The following is a 14,944-nucleotide window of genomic DNA, read 5'->3' as shown; positions in this document are numbered from 1 at the left end:
AGTAATCGCGTGAAAGAGTAACAAACATCCATACATACACACTCACAAATTTTCGCATTTGTAATATTAGTAAGAAGTAAGATTCCACGATCGACGCTGAAAGTGGACCGCTCATCCAATTATCAACAAGCCCCTTTGATAGTCATGAGCATAAATATTGATTTTTGTTTTACAACTCGAGAGAACGGTCGATATTTTTATCAATTCAAATGACACTCAGCTCTCTTTTTCTTAATTTTATTACAAACGTTTCTAGGTCTTTCAACCTACAGAAAGAGTGTTCATTATGACATTCATAAAAATATTTCTCTGGTACATTTTAAATCATTTGGAATTATACACGTACTTTTAGAATACTATAGCAGAATTTATCTTGCGTGGAATAATGATCAATAATTTAGACACGAATGGGGCTTAATAAAATACAAGAATTATTCTTAATTTGCGTTTATTATTCAATCTTATTGTGGCACATGATTCCTTACGAACTAAGAAAGATATTTATGCTTTTGTTTTTTGTCTTGATTAAGTGTAAGCAGTCTTATAAATAAAGCCCCGGTAGTTGAAAATACGCATCTAACATTTTGGTCAAAATTGACTTACACAATATTGCCGGAAACAGCAAAAAAAAGCTCACCTGCCCATATATTTTTTTCTGTCGCTCCGTTACAGTATTAACTTAGCGAAATAAAGCGCTCTTGTATGAGTTTTTACACTTTTTTGAAGATTAAACTAAAAATTTCTCCGTTCCTACTTCTTGTTGGATGCGTCTTTTCAATTATCGAGTTCAGAAATGCTAATATTGGATTGGATGCTCTAGATTAATACTTTAACTTTCTTATGCAGTAGATATAGCACTAAGCTACCGGTGAGGAGGGCGCCGCTCCTGAAACAATACACATCATTATTTATAAATGACTTGGAACAGTTATAGCAGAGATTTACATCTGTCGCAATTGCGTAATATTAAGCAATGATTTATTTTTAGTAGTATTCGGTAAGTTTGTCACAACAGGTGTGCGGTAAAAATGAATTTAATGTAGTTTAAAAAAAATCTGCTCTAAATTTTTTTATGCTCGTACGTGACTGCAAACTGCAGACAGCAGTGACAGTAGTTATGATTTACACCAGACTTGTTCAATAGTCGACTGCAATTGTCATGTATCTACTTTAAATTATAAAGCTTCAGATATTCTGCTTTCGTGGTTTGCATTCTGCAGTCGTCAGTGGAATCCTACATTAACGGCCAGTTTCTTGAACCATATCAAAGGTAACAGCTGACTTCTATTTGACATAAATTTCCATTCAATAAGAAATAAATTTGACTGTAATTTTTTATGTACCCCTATACTTTGGCTGTTACTTTTGATGAAGAAACTGGCCGTAATAGTAAATGTATTACGATTCTCGGTCAATGCTATGTAAGCATAAAAGAGCAATATATTTAGAGCTGTGTTACCAATATTTTAGTGCTCCTACGCAAAAGTCTATCAGTGTATTCACACTATGGAGGTGGTATTTTCCATTCTTAAGAAATTTTAACGATTAGTCACTTATCACAACATCAATAAATATTGATGTATTGGCAGCAGACGCCACAAAAATGTACATAAAAACCTTTGTTTTGAGACGAGAGATATCAGGGATAGTTACGTTGAATTCTTGGATTAAATTGTCAACTTCGATGGTGTAGGGTGATTGAGGAACCTATAAAGAACCTTGCTAAGCCCTGTGAAACATTTCGAGATCATCATAGTACAGCGAAAAGCGTCTGTGCAAAGTAAATTAAAAAAATACGGCTTTATTTGATGGAAATGTGGCCGCAAATTTGATTGAATTTTCCCTAGCTTATTATTTTCAACGCATTAAATATCATACAGACTTTCACAAGTTCGCGTTCTTGTAACGTAATAAAATACAAATATGATTTATATTATTTAAATTAATATACGTTCGTAAATACATTTTTAACTGTTTGCCAGATGAAAAAATACATTTATAAATGATATTTTAAATGTTTTTCGCTTGCATGGTCGCATTACTTGGAATCATAGCGATTTCGATAGAGCATTTATCCGAGAAACAAGCTCATAAAATTTTAAAGAACACGTTAGCTACATTTAAAACGCTGCTTTGATTCGACTGTCTGAGTTATAAGATGAGAGATTTTTGTCGGCCTCTCGTGTTTTGATGCTGGTTCTAAAGTGAATTAGTCAAAGTTTTTTTTACTATATATCTCTACAATTAGGTATAGTTTTGTTCTCATTATAAACTAAATTTAAGGACATTTATTTGTAAATAATCTTGCTAGCTGTTAAGTTTTATCTTACTATATGTTGATAATCCTTTCTTCTTAGTCTTTTAGTTTGTCTTACATGTTTCAAGTGGACGAAATAATACAACTACTAAGCTGTGAATGTAATAGTTATAATGTCTGATATATTTACCAGATCGCCATTCTGCCTGCAGTGGAATGCTTGTAAGAGTTGTACGTGGATATCTTGTACTCTTTGCTGTCCTTGAACCGTTTCAGTATTCTGTCAGCGCTGGAATATAATGCGCACTTTAATGAGCTCGTTACGGTAACTTTGATGATGTTTTGCCCAAAAATAAATAAAGTGAAACTAGTCTAAGAACAGAGTAGTTACTTTGGCTCGTTACGAGACATCTATTCCGATATTGGTGCTATTTTTACCGAGTACCATACAGCTGGCAGTTGATCTACATAAGAGCGGTAGTTAAGGTAATGGCATCATTCATCTTCCTGATACTTACGAACTCTTAGAGTTAGCAGCAATGAGCGCGGTCCGGCTGCCGTAGGGCTTGACGTCCACGGAGCCGAAGCCCGCCAGCACCGCCGCTATCTAACACGAGACATACATCAAAACATGTAACAGTGGAGACGAGCGCGGCGATCTGTCGCGCATGAAATATAGCGACGAGCGGCACTCGCTCTAGGATCAATCTTATTTATATCTCAACCTTAAATCAACCTTGACAGTGGCATGAAAAAGAGATTTTGTACATTGGAGAAATCAAACACCGGCCGCACTGGTTAAAAAACGGTACGGTGTAAAAATAAAGATTTTTCGCCTGTGACACTTGGGCATTATCAATCTGTTTTAACTAGCAACGGGAAATATGTGTAGAGAGCGAGTTATGCGCGCGTGTGGGTGTGGTGCGCGTGTGTGCGCGCCGCCTGGCGCCGCGCCAGCGCCCGTGTCGTCCGCCGCGAGCTGGAGCCCGCGCCGAGCGCCGGCCACACTCTTCACCGCCCGACGTGACAATTATTACTACCATAACTGTTTCTTAACATATGACCGCTAATTTTGGCTCCGAGGATCTGGACGACGCGGATGAACCCGACACTGTTTATGATTCGAATAAAAATAGCATTGTTTTCCACGGGTTATGCAATTCCTTTTGAGCTCTGCCAGATCGCAGACGATCCGGCTGTTATTGCCATAATTATGTACTGAGAGATAAAATATAGCCGCGATTGGCCGTTTGTTACGTTTCGTTTACGATGAACTCTGTATTCAGTGATCACAACACGCGTAATGAACATCATCGGTAATATGTTTAACGGTGAAAGACTTATTCGAAGAGTGTGCAGAATGAGTTTATTGAGCCAATGTTTTGTAATCCTCATGTTTCAGAGCCAAATTGAGTCCAATAACTACGCGGCTGTCTCGATTTGTTTCCGCGCAATTACGAATTGTTTTGGTAACAATCTCGATGTTGTCAAAACGTCGAGTGGAATAATTCGCTCACTTTAGTTCTTCGCACGAGTTGCGTTCTTGCGGATTAGTATATTTTTAAACGCTCAGTTAGCAAGACTAGGATCAAGACTTGGCTTCAGAATTACGGGGGAAATTTCCATATTATTGACAATTTCAATCATAAAAGCTTTTGTATATTTGCGAGTAGGTACAGTTGTATCGCGTTGTTTCTACGACGTATTAAGAGGCATTTGTCGGCCAAGGATTAGGATAGGTAAGACTACGTTATACTTTTCCCTTACACGATGATGATAAAACGCTTCGTACCTTTACGCCTGGAAGAAGTAAGAACTATACCAAAAATATGCTCTAAATATATACAGTCACTTAGGATGTACTCAATATTGAGTCTTAGTTATAGGGTCAATAGGTACTTCCAATCAATAATTCCTCAGATAGCCTTACTTGAGGAATAAATGTAGCGATTTTTAAAGATTATGTTATTATATAAACTCAGTCCCTTATCTTATGCCAGAACAAACATTTTAAAATAATAAGGTTTCGAGGGTAAGTATCTGTAAAAAATAGTAAATCATTAACAAAGCGAATTGAAAATGCTATTTGTAAAGCTAAGAAATAATTTATTATCGTTGGAGAAAAGAGAAATATGAGAGTTTTTGGCGGTACTGCCAATAATGATAGCGCGCCGTCCAATAATACGAAACTTTCTATAAGTGTATGAGCTATTATAAACATCTTAAATGTCAAATGTTTGGAAGGAACTCTCTGTTAGTACTTAGACAATGGATATTTAATAAATGTGAGTATTATTATCTTCTTATACATAACACATGTCATTTGCTTAAAGCGTAGACAAAACAATGTAGGGTTTTTTTTTGGTCTGTTCTTTTTATTGATCTTCGCGCTTTAAAACCTTAGTTTCACTACAACATGATTTTTACTTCTTAACTTAATTAAACTGCAACGTACCTAATCTTTAATAGCAGACCATAAACCACTGATTGTACAGATAAACTATTAAAATTCCATTCAGCCTCATATTCCCATAATAAAAATATTCTACCTTGAATACACCAAACGGTAGGTACTATTGCCAATTTCATAAATATCCATTCTTATAGTCTGTAAAATTTCCTAATAAGAATCATGTTGAAGCGTGGGAAAACACAAGACTACATTGTTCCGCGGTAGCCGGCAGTGGCGGCAGTATCGGCAACATTCTATGAAATGTGTTACTACATACTGCAACATTGTATTTATTCCGAGCTGTATAAGGCTTGCTGCCCACATACACGGTTCAGCATTAATCGGTCTAGTCTGGCGGCAGAACCTACGATTGTTCGGGAAAAATGCCCCTCCAGTCTCGACATCACCGCGCCTGAATGTTTAAACCGAATTGTGACGATTGGACCCGAATGGCAAAGTGCAGTAAGGCTTGCTACATATACGGTAGGTTCGGCATTAATTGGCCCAACTAGGCGGCAAACCCGGATTTGTGTAGATGAGCCTGACAAGCTGAACAAGCGAGTCGGTTTTGTTGTTAGATAAATGTTACTGAACCGAGCGTGCCGTCCCGAATATGTATGCAGCAAGCTTTACAGAATTTATTCAAACACACTGCAGATAGTAGATTGTGCTGAAATACATAATAAATTGAACGCCCCTACCGCCTTATAACAATAAATAAAGCGTGCATACACTAATGCAAGACCAACGAAAATAGTGTTTTCATATTGAACGGAAGCGTTCAATTTTCACGATCAACTTGAACATTTATCAGTTCTTGAGAATATTGTATTGGAAGTAATAAGCAAGATTGTTACTAACGACTACATCCTGTGACGATTTTTGATTAAAATGGTAATATCTGTAACTCGTACTACTATCGACTACGGACAACAGGCTAGCTATCGATAAATTTTACACGAAAATCTGTTTAGCGCCTCTACTGGGCTCCGTAAGAACTATTTTGGCAGTACATTTTAAATGTCAAACTCTTGCAAATAATCGCTCCGTGTGGGAATGGAAACCACGACCTCCCGCTGCAATAGTAGTGGCGTGGCGACCACCTTAATCACTGCATCACGGAGGCTGTCAAAGATATCGCACTAAACATATTCTTTCACTAATCAGATCAAGTACCTATACATAAATGAAAGTACTGTACCTTTCCGACATTGATTACTCGTTCAGCGAGGGATCTGACATGCAACAGCTCGGGCCGGTGTGACGGCGGGTCGTTCCCAATCAGATTCTGAAATAACGAACAATTATATAATTAAGTTCTACAACAGTTACAAGGCTTCCACAGTGAAAGGGGAAAACATTTTGTAATAATTACGTTTGTATTTCCTTCAAACTCTGTATCGATATCGTAGTGCTTGTATGGTTTCGGTACATCAATCTATGGCTGGTATATGCTAAGACGGATTTGATTTGGAGAAAGAAATACTAAAGCACTTTTGGTTTAAGATAAATCATAATAGGTATGTCTTTATTGATTAATGATTGTTATTTAAGGGATTTCCTAATTTAAATAAATAGAATTCAAAGCAATCCTTTTCGAAAAATAAACCTTTCCTTTACAAATAAACTAATTAGTCGACACTTCGACAATGACGTCAATTCTAACATTGCACTACAGGTGGCAGTGTTAAACAAACGTGTGATGACGTCACTAGCCGCTATTACTATGAATAAGGACGTTTGTTTGTCCAATGTTACGGCCATACACGAACGGTTTACGTGCCAAAGGTCTGCCGTATACAGTTGCATTGGCAGATGAGCCGATGATTGCAAGCTGGCTGAATATGAGATGAGAGATGTAATACTAAAATAAATAAAGTTATATCTATACTAGCTTTTACCCGCGACTTCGTCCGCCACCTTAATATTCCCATTATGTGTAACTTTACTGGGGTAAAAAGTAGCCTATGTCCTTTCTCAGGTATCGAAATATCTCCATACCAAATTTAATGCAAATTGGTTCAGTAGTTTAGGCGTGATTGAGTAACAGACAGACAGAGTTACTTTCGCATTTATAATATTTGTCCAAATGTCAAATACAAAAGATAACGGATTTTTTTTAAGACTCTTAAAGTGTTGAAGAAGAAGATGTGCGTACGTCATTTGTTTTTAAATCATAAAAAAAATATGGCACTACATTTATAACTCGGAATATTTAAACTGGACAAACGTATAGAATGATTAATGATAACATGTGTTGTACATCACGAATTCACGGAATTATAAATATCACAGTGACGGGGATGGGATTCCATCAAAATTGTACATACAAACGGTTCGTGTCTTTTCACTGGTCGTGTCAGCACGAATTACAATCTGTAGATAGCTTAAGGTCATTGTATAGTGGTGATTATTCAATGAGAGTTCTCGCGCGTAATGTAATTCTGACTGAATGATTCGTTTTCAAAAATACTGGATAAACGAGCATACTAATCACAGTTTCAAAGCATTGCCACAATCCATACTAATATCTGTGTGTCTGTTACTCAATCACGCCTAAACTACTGAACCAATTTGCATGAAATTTAGTGTGAAGATATTTTGATACCCGAGAAAGGACATAGGCTACTTTTTACCCCGGGAAAATGACGCATTCCCATGGGAAAATTCAGGTGGCGGACGAAGTCGCGGGTAAAAGCTAGTATCACATAAATGTTTGTGCTTTGTAGAAATTCAAGCACAGTTTAACACGTAATTGAATGCTATGGTAGCCATTATCATCATTAATGGAAAGCTTACATTATATGCACTTGTATAATTCCTTTTACATTGCTATAGTAGTACACTGCAGAAGGAAAGAAGGAAATGAAGTCTTGTAAATGCTGATTTAAAGAAGTGCTCAAAATCAAGTGTCATTACATTACACTACCATTGTGTGACGACCTTAATGTAGTGTTTGTAACGCATACTTAATGTTCAGACAATCAGCAAACGACAAATAATACATAAATATAATTATTTTAATATATAAGTGGGTGAACAATGACAGATGCGTGTATTTGTGAGACCTATAACTTTTCGCTAGAGAACATTTTATGACAAATATCATCGTAAAACTTGATGGCTGTACAAAAGTAAGTTGCCTTGATATTCTGTAAAGTTCTTGATCACATACACGTGTGTCTTTATAAATGAAACGGTTTTGAACAATAATTTTAATAATAACACGAATTTCTTAAGTCTATGTGATGTGTATAGAGTGTTGTAGGTATTGTTTGAGAAAAATATACTTAGCCCTTTAAGTAAGTTATAAAATCTTAGTCTATAAATAACATAATCCATCTGGATGAAACAGTACCTATTCCGGATGAAACAGTACCTATTCCGGATGAAACTGGACTATCGACAGATAAACCTACTCTGTATGAAGCAGTATTGTAGATGAATACTGACCATGTAAGGTATAGCGCCTCGTATGACGTTGACTTTGTTGGCGAAGGGCGCCAGTGATGCGATCGTCTCAGTCGGCCCCACCGGCCGGTACTTGCCGCGGTTCTCGCACGCCGCCCAGTGGCCCAGCCGGATGAAACAGTACCCTACGGATGAACATTTTATTACATTATACATACATTATAATATGATGTGTATTAAATAATATGTTTTTTAATTCAAATTCAATTTTATAATTCAAATAGAAGCTTCACTTGGTGCATAAACAGACGCATCTACATTTTTTGGTATATCATTTTTCTAAAATATACCTATAAACAAAAGTACGAATCACGCCAAGCCAAGACCAAAGTACGCCACTTACTACAATCCTGAAAAAAATACTTCGCTATGTTCACGCTTATAATATTGAAAAGTTACTATGTACTTTATTTGATAGAATTCCTCGTAATTACAATTTTAATTACATACTTTAAATTATATAAAGTAATCTAATCTTTAGACGTAAAACAAATTATGTATTGTAACAGTATTAGAGGTTAAACACTAGCAATAGAGAGAGAGTAGTAAATAAGATGAGTCAACAGTAATGTGTTGAAGTTTACTTATACACACGCTTGTAAGGAAAACAAAAAAGATCATAAATATTACAAGGGGATTACGTTCAAACGAGCAAGTGACGTCATATGTTACGTTTACACCGAAGTACCGTAGAATACATAGTCAGTGAATTCTACAGAGAAAATGTATAAACTTGTGTCTGTGGTTCGATTCCTGAGATTAAATTTCAGCTGGATTTGATAAAAGTGGGTCGGATTTTGAAAACAGTATTAGTAGTTGTGAATGGCGAAACTTGAGTATATTTAAGATACATTACATTTTCAAGTAAGATTCGAACGGTTATACATAAAAAGCCATAAGGAAAATAAATATTATTAGTTAATTTAATAATATTAATTATTATTAGTTACTAACACATACTGACATAATATATTATAAATAGTTATACTTCTAAATTATTCTATTGTTAAAGTGTACTCAAGGCCTAACTCCTCCCTCATTACGGGAGGAGACCCTTGCCCAGCACTAGGAAATAAATGGGTTTAATTTATTTATTTTATTGTATACCTGAGCAATAAGAGTCCCAGCCAGCCTCATGATACGATTGCTTCACGTTGAACGGCCGACTCACTTGAATAAAGTTCACACCATTTTGCAGCTTCTTACATTTGCCTTCCGAAAAGAACTCGTATAAACTGTAAAGAGACAGTTTTATTATTGTGCATGTAAAATAAGTTTAGTTAAAAAATACAGTGTCATATTATCCTGAAAGGCAAAACCGAATCAGGTTCGATAAGGATTTAATAGGTATTTGTACATTTTATAATAATTTATTTGATATAGCCTACTAGCTTATAAAGTAGCATGTACTAGAATATAATGGCAAAAACAAGTATTAACATACATGTACAATATAGATGTTTTTAAGGGTTTTTTATTCTAACCCATTACTGTCCTACTGCAGGGCATGGGCCAAACTAGGGAGGGGTTAGGCCATGAGTACACCACGCCGGCGAAGTGTGGGTTAGTGACTTTGCATGCCCTCAATAAATGTATTAAACAAATTCTAGGCATGCAAGTTTTCACCACGATGTTTTCCTTCACCGTTAGAGCAAGTGATAATTATATACACACAACTTAGAAAAAGTTATTGGTGTGTTGCTTGGAGTTTGAACCTGCGACCACTGGAGTGACAGGTGTCAACGTAAACCATTAGGACTACACACATGTTAAAAATGAGGATCTACCTTGCTTAACGAAAACAAGCGCGAAGATATGATATAATTCTGTGCATCGTCCAGTCTATTTTAGTCTCAGTCTAATCGTTTTGTACAATTTGATACTAATTTCAATATTAAAGCACTTAATCTTGCGTTGTTTATTTAATTGAAACGATTCAGTGGTTTAGTAGTTATAATGATATAATTGCACATGCGGTTTGTATTTGTAACCAGTTTATAATGAATTCGGATAAAATATTGTTTTCTGCGATTAACCAGGGTAGTTAGAAAAATAAGCTGTTATATTTTATGGTAGCTTTGTGGTGTAGTAACTTACTCACTAAGAAGGTACGATTTAATTATTTTTATATTGCAATTCGACTTACAAAATATCATTTTCTCGTAATTAAATTTGCAGTTTGAGCTTGTGAATGCATGTAATTAATTGTTATACCTACTTATTTGAAAATCGATACTTCAATCTCCGACCACAATTCACCTAGTAGGGTGATCACCTTAACTACTGCCCCACGGACGACTTTGGTGTCATGGGAACTCATTGGGAAACGGATTTTTCCAGCTCGGAATCATACCCATGTAATTAGTAGTCTCATACACTATTGCTCACATCACATAGACAAACACAACGCAATCTTATTATAAATGCGAAAGTAAGTCTGTCTGTTTGTTACTCAATCCCACCTTAACTACTGAACCAATTTGCATGAAATTTGGTATGGAGATATTTTGATAAGGACATAGGCTACTTTTTTTACCCCGCGAAAATAACGCATTGCCATGGAAAAATTCAGGTGGTGGACGAAGTCGCGGGTAAAAGCTAGTAATAAATTAAAATAAACTTACTCTTGCAACGCATTCGACTTCCAAACTTCATGATAACTGAGCTTCTTTGACATTTCACTTGATATGTATTTAGTATCATAAATTTTAGGAAACATATCGTGAATATTCTTCTTAAATGTCGCATAATGCTTCGGCAAAGGGCCTATGAACTGATTATGCAGTAATACAATATCTAGGAATATGTTATGGCCGACTATGGGCTTCCCTGAGGCAGCTAGCAGGTAAATGATTTGAGAGAAGCCGAGTAAATGGTTCATTAGATTTTCTTCAAGTATCGCCGCTGGTGCAGCATTAGCGCCTTCCACGTATTTATCTCTGTATACAAGGATCTGTAACAATGTTTGTATAAATTGTTAATAATAAGTAAAAAAAATGTGTAATACTGTTCTATTACACACTTATTAACCATTTACTATATAAAATATATAATACTCAATCTTTCTGTTAGGCTTTACCACACTGCATTAAGGTATTCAAGTAACTTGCGACATTTATAAGTGTATAATAGTAAAAGTTCTATCAAAATAGTTTTAAGTGAACCTATTAGACAGTAATTTTACAAAGGAAGAAATGTAACGATTATAACATTGCTTATTGTTAAATGACGCATGAAGGATACTAAACTACTTATAAAAAACAACATTGTCAGTAATAGGAGTAAAACTTACTAAAGTTAACATCATTTATGTTTTTGAATTCGAAACAGTGTAAACAGAGTAAAACTTGCCAAAACCTTATTTACAGAAAAAGTATCAACAGTACTACATATTAACTAAAATCTTTTTATATTTATTACTAGCTGACCCGCGCAACTTCGCTTGCGTCAAGTAAGAGAGAATGGGTCAGAATTTTCCTCGTTCTTGTAACACTTTTTACTGTTACTCTGCTCCTATTGGTCGTAGCGTGATGGTATAAAATATGTTTTTTTTTTCACGAAAAATATTCTCAAAATTATTTATATCTCATAATATAACGAAGTCGCGCTAAGGCATATCCGCCATTAAAACAGTTGCCATGACAACGGAATTTTGTTATTTCAATGTCATTATAATATTGAATACCGCTGCCGCCGCGGCCGGCCCGTACCGAGCCGCAATACTAATATCGTGATATCTCCTAAACTATATGTCTAAATAACACACTGTAAACTGCAAAAATAATCTAAATTAAATGCTCGTGATGATGAACTTACTTATTTTGATAAGGATATATGTATTATTGGTTATATCACCAGTTAAACATCACCCAACGAATTAAATGTTTTTTTAATACAGAAAAGTAGTTTTTGTGACTTAAATAAAAAAGCTGGATATATGTCATCGCGGACTTTTTTGTAGAACTAATAAAGACCAATGTTTTTGCTATACATTGTTCTTACTTGTATCCAACGGTATAAGCGGCGCACGCACAAATGCAATCTACAATTAGATTTTTTTTCTGACTTCTTGGACATAAATCGCTATAACTCAGCTAATATAGTTTCAATGTATTTCAATTATATATAAAAACCTGTCGGAGAAAATACTCTTTCTATTAGTGAAAACCGCATCAAAATCCGTTGCGTAGTTTTAAAGTTTTATGCATACGAAGGGACTACAGACAAAATGGGCGACTTTGTTTTATACTATGTAGTGATCTTCTAAACAGACAAAAATAGACGAAACAACAAAACATTTACCGACAATTAAGAAAATCTATTATAACTCGAAATGTTTAACCTTTTACTATTAAGTATACAAAACAGCAAATAACATAATTCATGTCACTTTACCCGTAAAATGACGGAATAAATTAACATTGGAATAGAGCATTTTTATAGCCCAAAAACATCACACACTTACAAAACAAACAAAGCAGGTGGATGCGTACACATATACAACATAAAAAAATAGTATCAAGCTACTAGCATAGATTACCTTCTGACTATTACCTAAGCTATCAGTAGTGAGCACATTAGGGAACCGTGTTCTAACTTCGTTGTGTACTATGTATCGCATGACGGGGTTCTCCACGTCTAAGTACATCCTCTCTTCAGCAGTTAGTGTTAGCCATCTGAAATATACATATTTTATGTTCAATTTCTAAGCAGAAATGTTGGGGGACTTACAGATAACCACATTATTTTATACTCGTACTATACACCCCAAATTACCTATATGCACCTATTATAAAAATCCATTTGTGTGTCACACATTGTTCAAAAAAAAACAAAATTAATAGAATTTGGTATGGTAAATATGCATTCTGATTAAGTCATCTGATTTCAAACTAAGCATATACTATGGTAACTAAATAACTGATAAACATCCATACATTAAGGAACAGATACTTGAGCTATTCATACAATTATGTGTCCTGGGTGGGATACCAATCCACCACATTTACAATTATAATTATTACCTTTTATGTAAAAGCTTTGCTAAATAACCGGAGCGCCGCGTGTGGTGGGTTCGAATCCCACCCGGGACAAATCTTTGTGTGATGAGCACAAGTATTTGTTCTGAGCCTGGATGTTAATCTATATAAGTATGTATTTAGAAGTATATAAGTATGTTTATCAGTTATTTGGTTACCATAGTTACTCTGCTTAGTTTGGAATCAAATGACTGTGTGTGAGTTGTCCAATCATATTTTTTTTTTTTTTAAATAGTAATATTGACTTACTTAGAAACTCGTGAACAATACTCTTGCACTTGTTTTTCATCATGCATGTCTGTCATTCGAGATAAATTATTAAACAATGTTTTGTCTTTCAGTTGCCGCCGAACGCATTCTTCTTCTGCCTTGCTTAAATATGGTAGACCTTCATATGTAAACTGGAAACAATAATTTGAATATTAAAAATAAATTACTTTTGCTCCGTAGAGAATATAAATGCTTATTTATATTTGAATGCAATAAATAAGAATGGATATTGTTATGTTTTTCTTTATAGATTTTGTTATCTATGAAGTATCTTTGAATAAATTTTAGGTTTAAAATGTTATGATTCAAAAATAATTTCAGGGGCATCTGGGATGGGCCTACTAGTCCGATAAAATTTCTTTCCCAAAAAGAAATCTCAAAATGAAATTCATGACATAGATAAAACATTTAAAAAACTCCGTTTCTACATTGCAGTTGGGTAAATTAAAAAGCTACATGCTCTGGCCATTACAAACGCGCGAACAATGTCATACTTCAAGGAATGACAGGAATGGGGCAGTGTGTAAGTGCAAGCGAGAGAGCCTGATAAAATGGCAAAACATAGTTCACACGTTTGAAATCGCCCAACTATAGACATATAATTACCTTATTAAAATTAAAGTCATGCCTGCACAGAAACTTTAACGTGGATGCTTGGAAGATGAATGACTGATCAATATCTCCAAAAGATTGTGGGCACAAGTGGAAAGTATATCCGGTAGCTTCATAAACATCCCGGTCTCTGTTGTATTGGAACAACGTCAACCCTACTTGAGTCATTATCATCTTGCCTACTGCAGTCTTTAACCTGTTGTACCTCACTTCATTGTTGTCAAACAACCTGAAACAAGCAGATTGTATGTGTTAAATATTATGATTATGATATAATAAGAATCACAGATATGAACTGTTTTTTACCAAAGAGTTCAGTAAGCTTCAATATTATGTTAAATCATAGCATATAAATAGTCAGTACACTTGAAAATTATGTTCAAATGTGAAGTAGAAAGATACGAGCCCTCGTTAATTACTGCCACTTAGTGAGCAGACACTTGAACACGTAAAAATAGCTAAGTAGGTAACAGTTAAGTCAATATTTAGTATTTAAGTAGCAAAGTTAAGACAACGTGTTTTTATGACAACACAACTTGGTATCCAGTTTAAAAATCTCATTTAGGTATAAAATTACCTGTGTTTAAACGTTTCTCCCGTCAGCATTGCCGTAAATTCGGCGTCGAAGCCCACAAAGCAACATTTTTTCAAATCTTTAGTTATATTATCCAAGTGTTCTTCAAAGTTCTTCTTAGTTATTTCCATATTGATCGGGTGAATGCAACTGAGCTACAAGAAATAGTATTATACAAATATTATATAAAAACTGATTCTATTTTGTCGGAAACAAATAACCTGCAGTATTCGTTTTGTTTCATCAGCCGACAATAACAACGTTATGAA

The 14,944-nt window shown here is 35.1% G+C and overlaps 1 protein-coding gene across 2 annotated transcripts; it reads right to left on the bottom strand.

The window, feature by feature from the left end:
- Window positions 1–437: 437 nt before the first annotated feature.
- On the bottom strand, window positions 438–14,944 carry LOC142972514 (pre-piRNA 3'-exonuclease trimmer-like). Of its 2 annotated transcripts, XM_076113717.1 has the most exons (11): window positions 14,679–14,944; window positions 14,096–14,330; window positions 13,469–13,620; window positions 12,721–12,856; window positions 10,805–11,133; window positions 9,288–9,415; window positions 8,163–8,305; window positions 5,911–5,997; window positions 2,776–2,864; window positions 2,448–2,546; window positions 438–886 (listed from the first exon to the last, which is right to left on the bottom strand). In XM_076113717.1, the coding sequence occupies exons 1-11, from the start codon at window positions 14,804–14,806 to the stop codon at window positions 817–819; spliced, it is 1,596 nt and encodes a 531-aa protein (XP_075969832.1). In that variant the 5' UTR covers window positions 14,807–14,944; the 3' UTR covers window positions 438–816. The 2 variants fall into 2 exon arrangements, with proteins under 2 accessions (XP_075969832.1, XP_075969833.1); XM_076113718.1 differs by lacking the exon at window positions 2,448–2,546.

This window comes from Anticarsia gemmatalis, chromosome 4 (assembly GCF_050436995.1).
Source record: "Anticarsia gemmatalis isolate Benzon Research Colony breed Stoneville strain chromosome 4, ilAntGemm2 primary, whole genome shotgun sequence".
NCBI lineage: Eukaryota > Metazoa > Arthropoda > Insecta > Lepidoptera > Erebidae > Anticarsia > Anticarsia gemmatalis.
Note: the sequence above shows the minus strand (reverse complement) of the source record. Positions and strands in the feature narration are given on the sequence as shown.

Bases quoted from the DNA above. Each gene is read 5' to 3' on its own strand.
- LOC142972514 (XM_076113717.1), bottom strand. From the start codon at position 14,806: ATGGAAATAACTAAGAAGAACTTTGAAGAACACTTGGATAATATAACT. The intron at 11,134-12,720 runs GTAATCTATGCT...ACATTGTTACAG, and splicing joins GCTTAGGTAATAGTCAGAAG to ATCCTTGTATACAGAGATAA. The intron at 2,547-2,775 runs GTAAGTATCAGG...ATTATATTCCAG, and splicing joins GCTGCTAACTCTAAGAGTTC to CGCTGACAGAATACTGAAAC.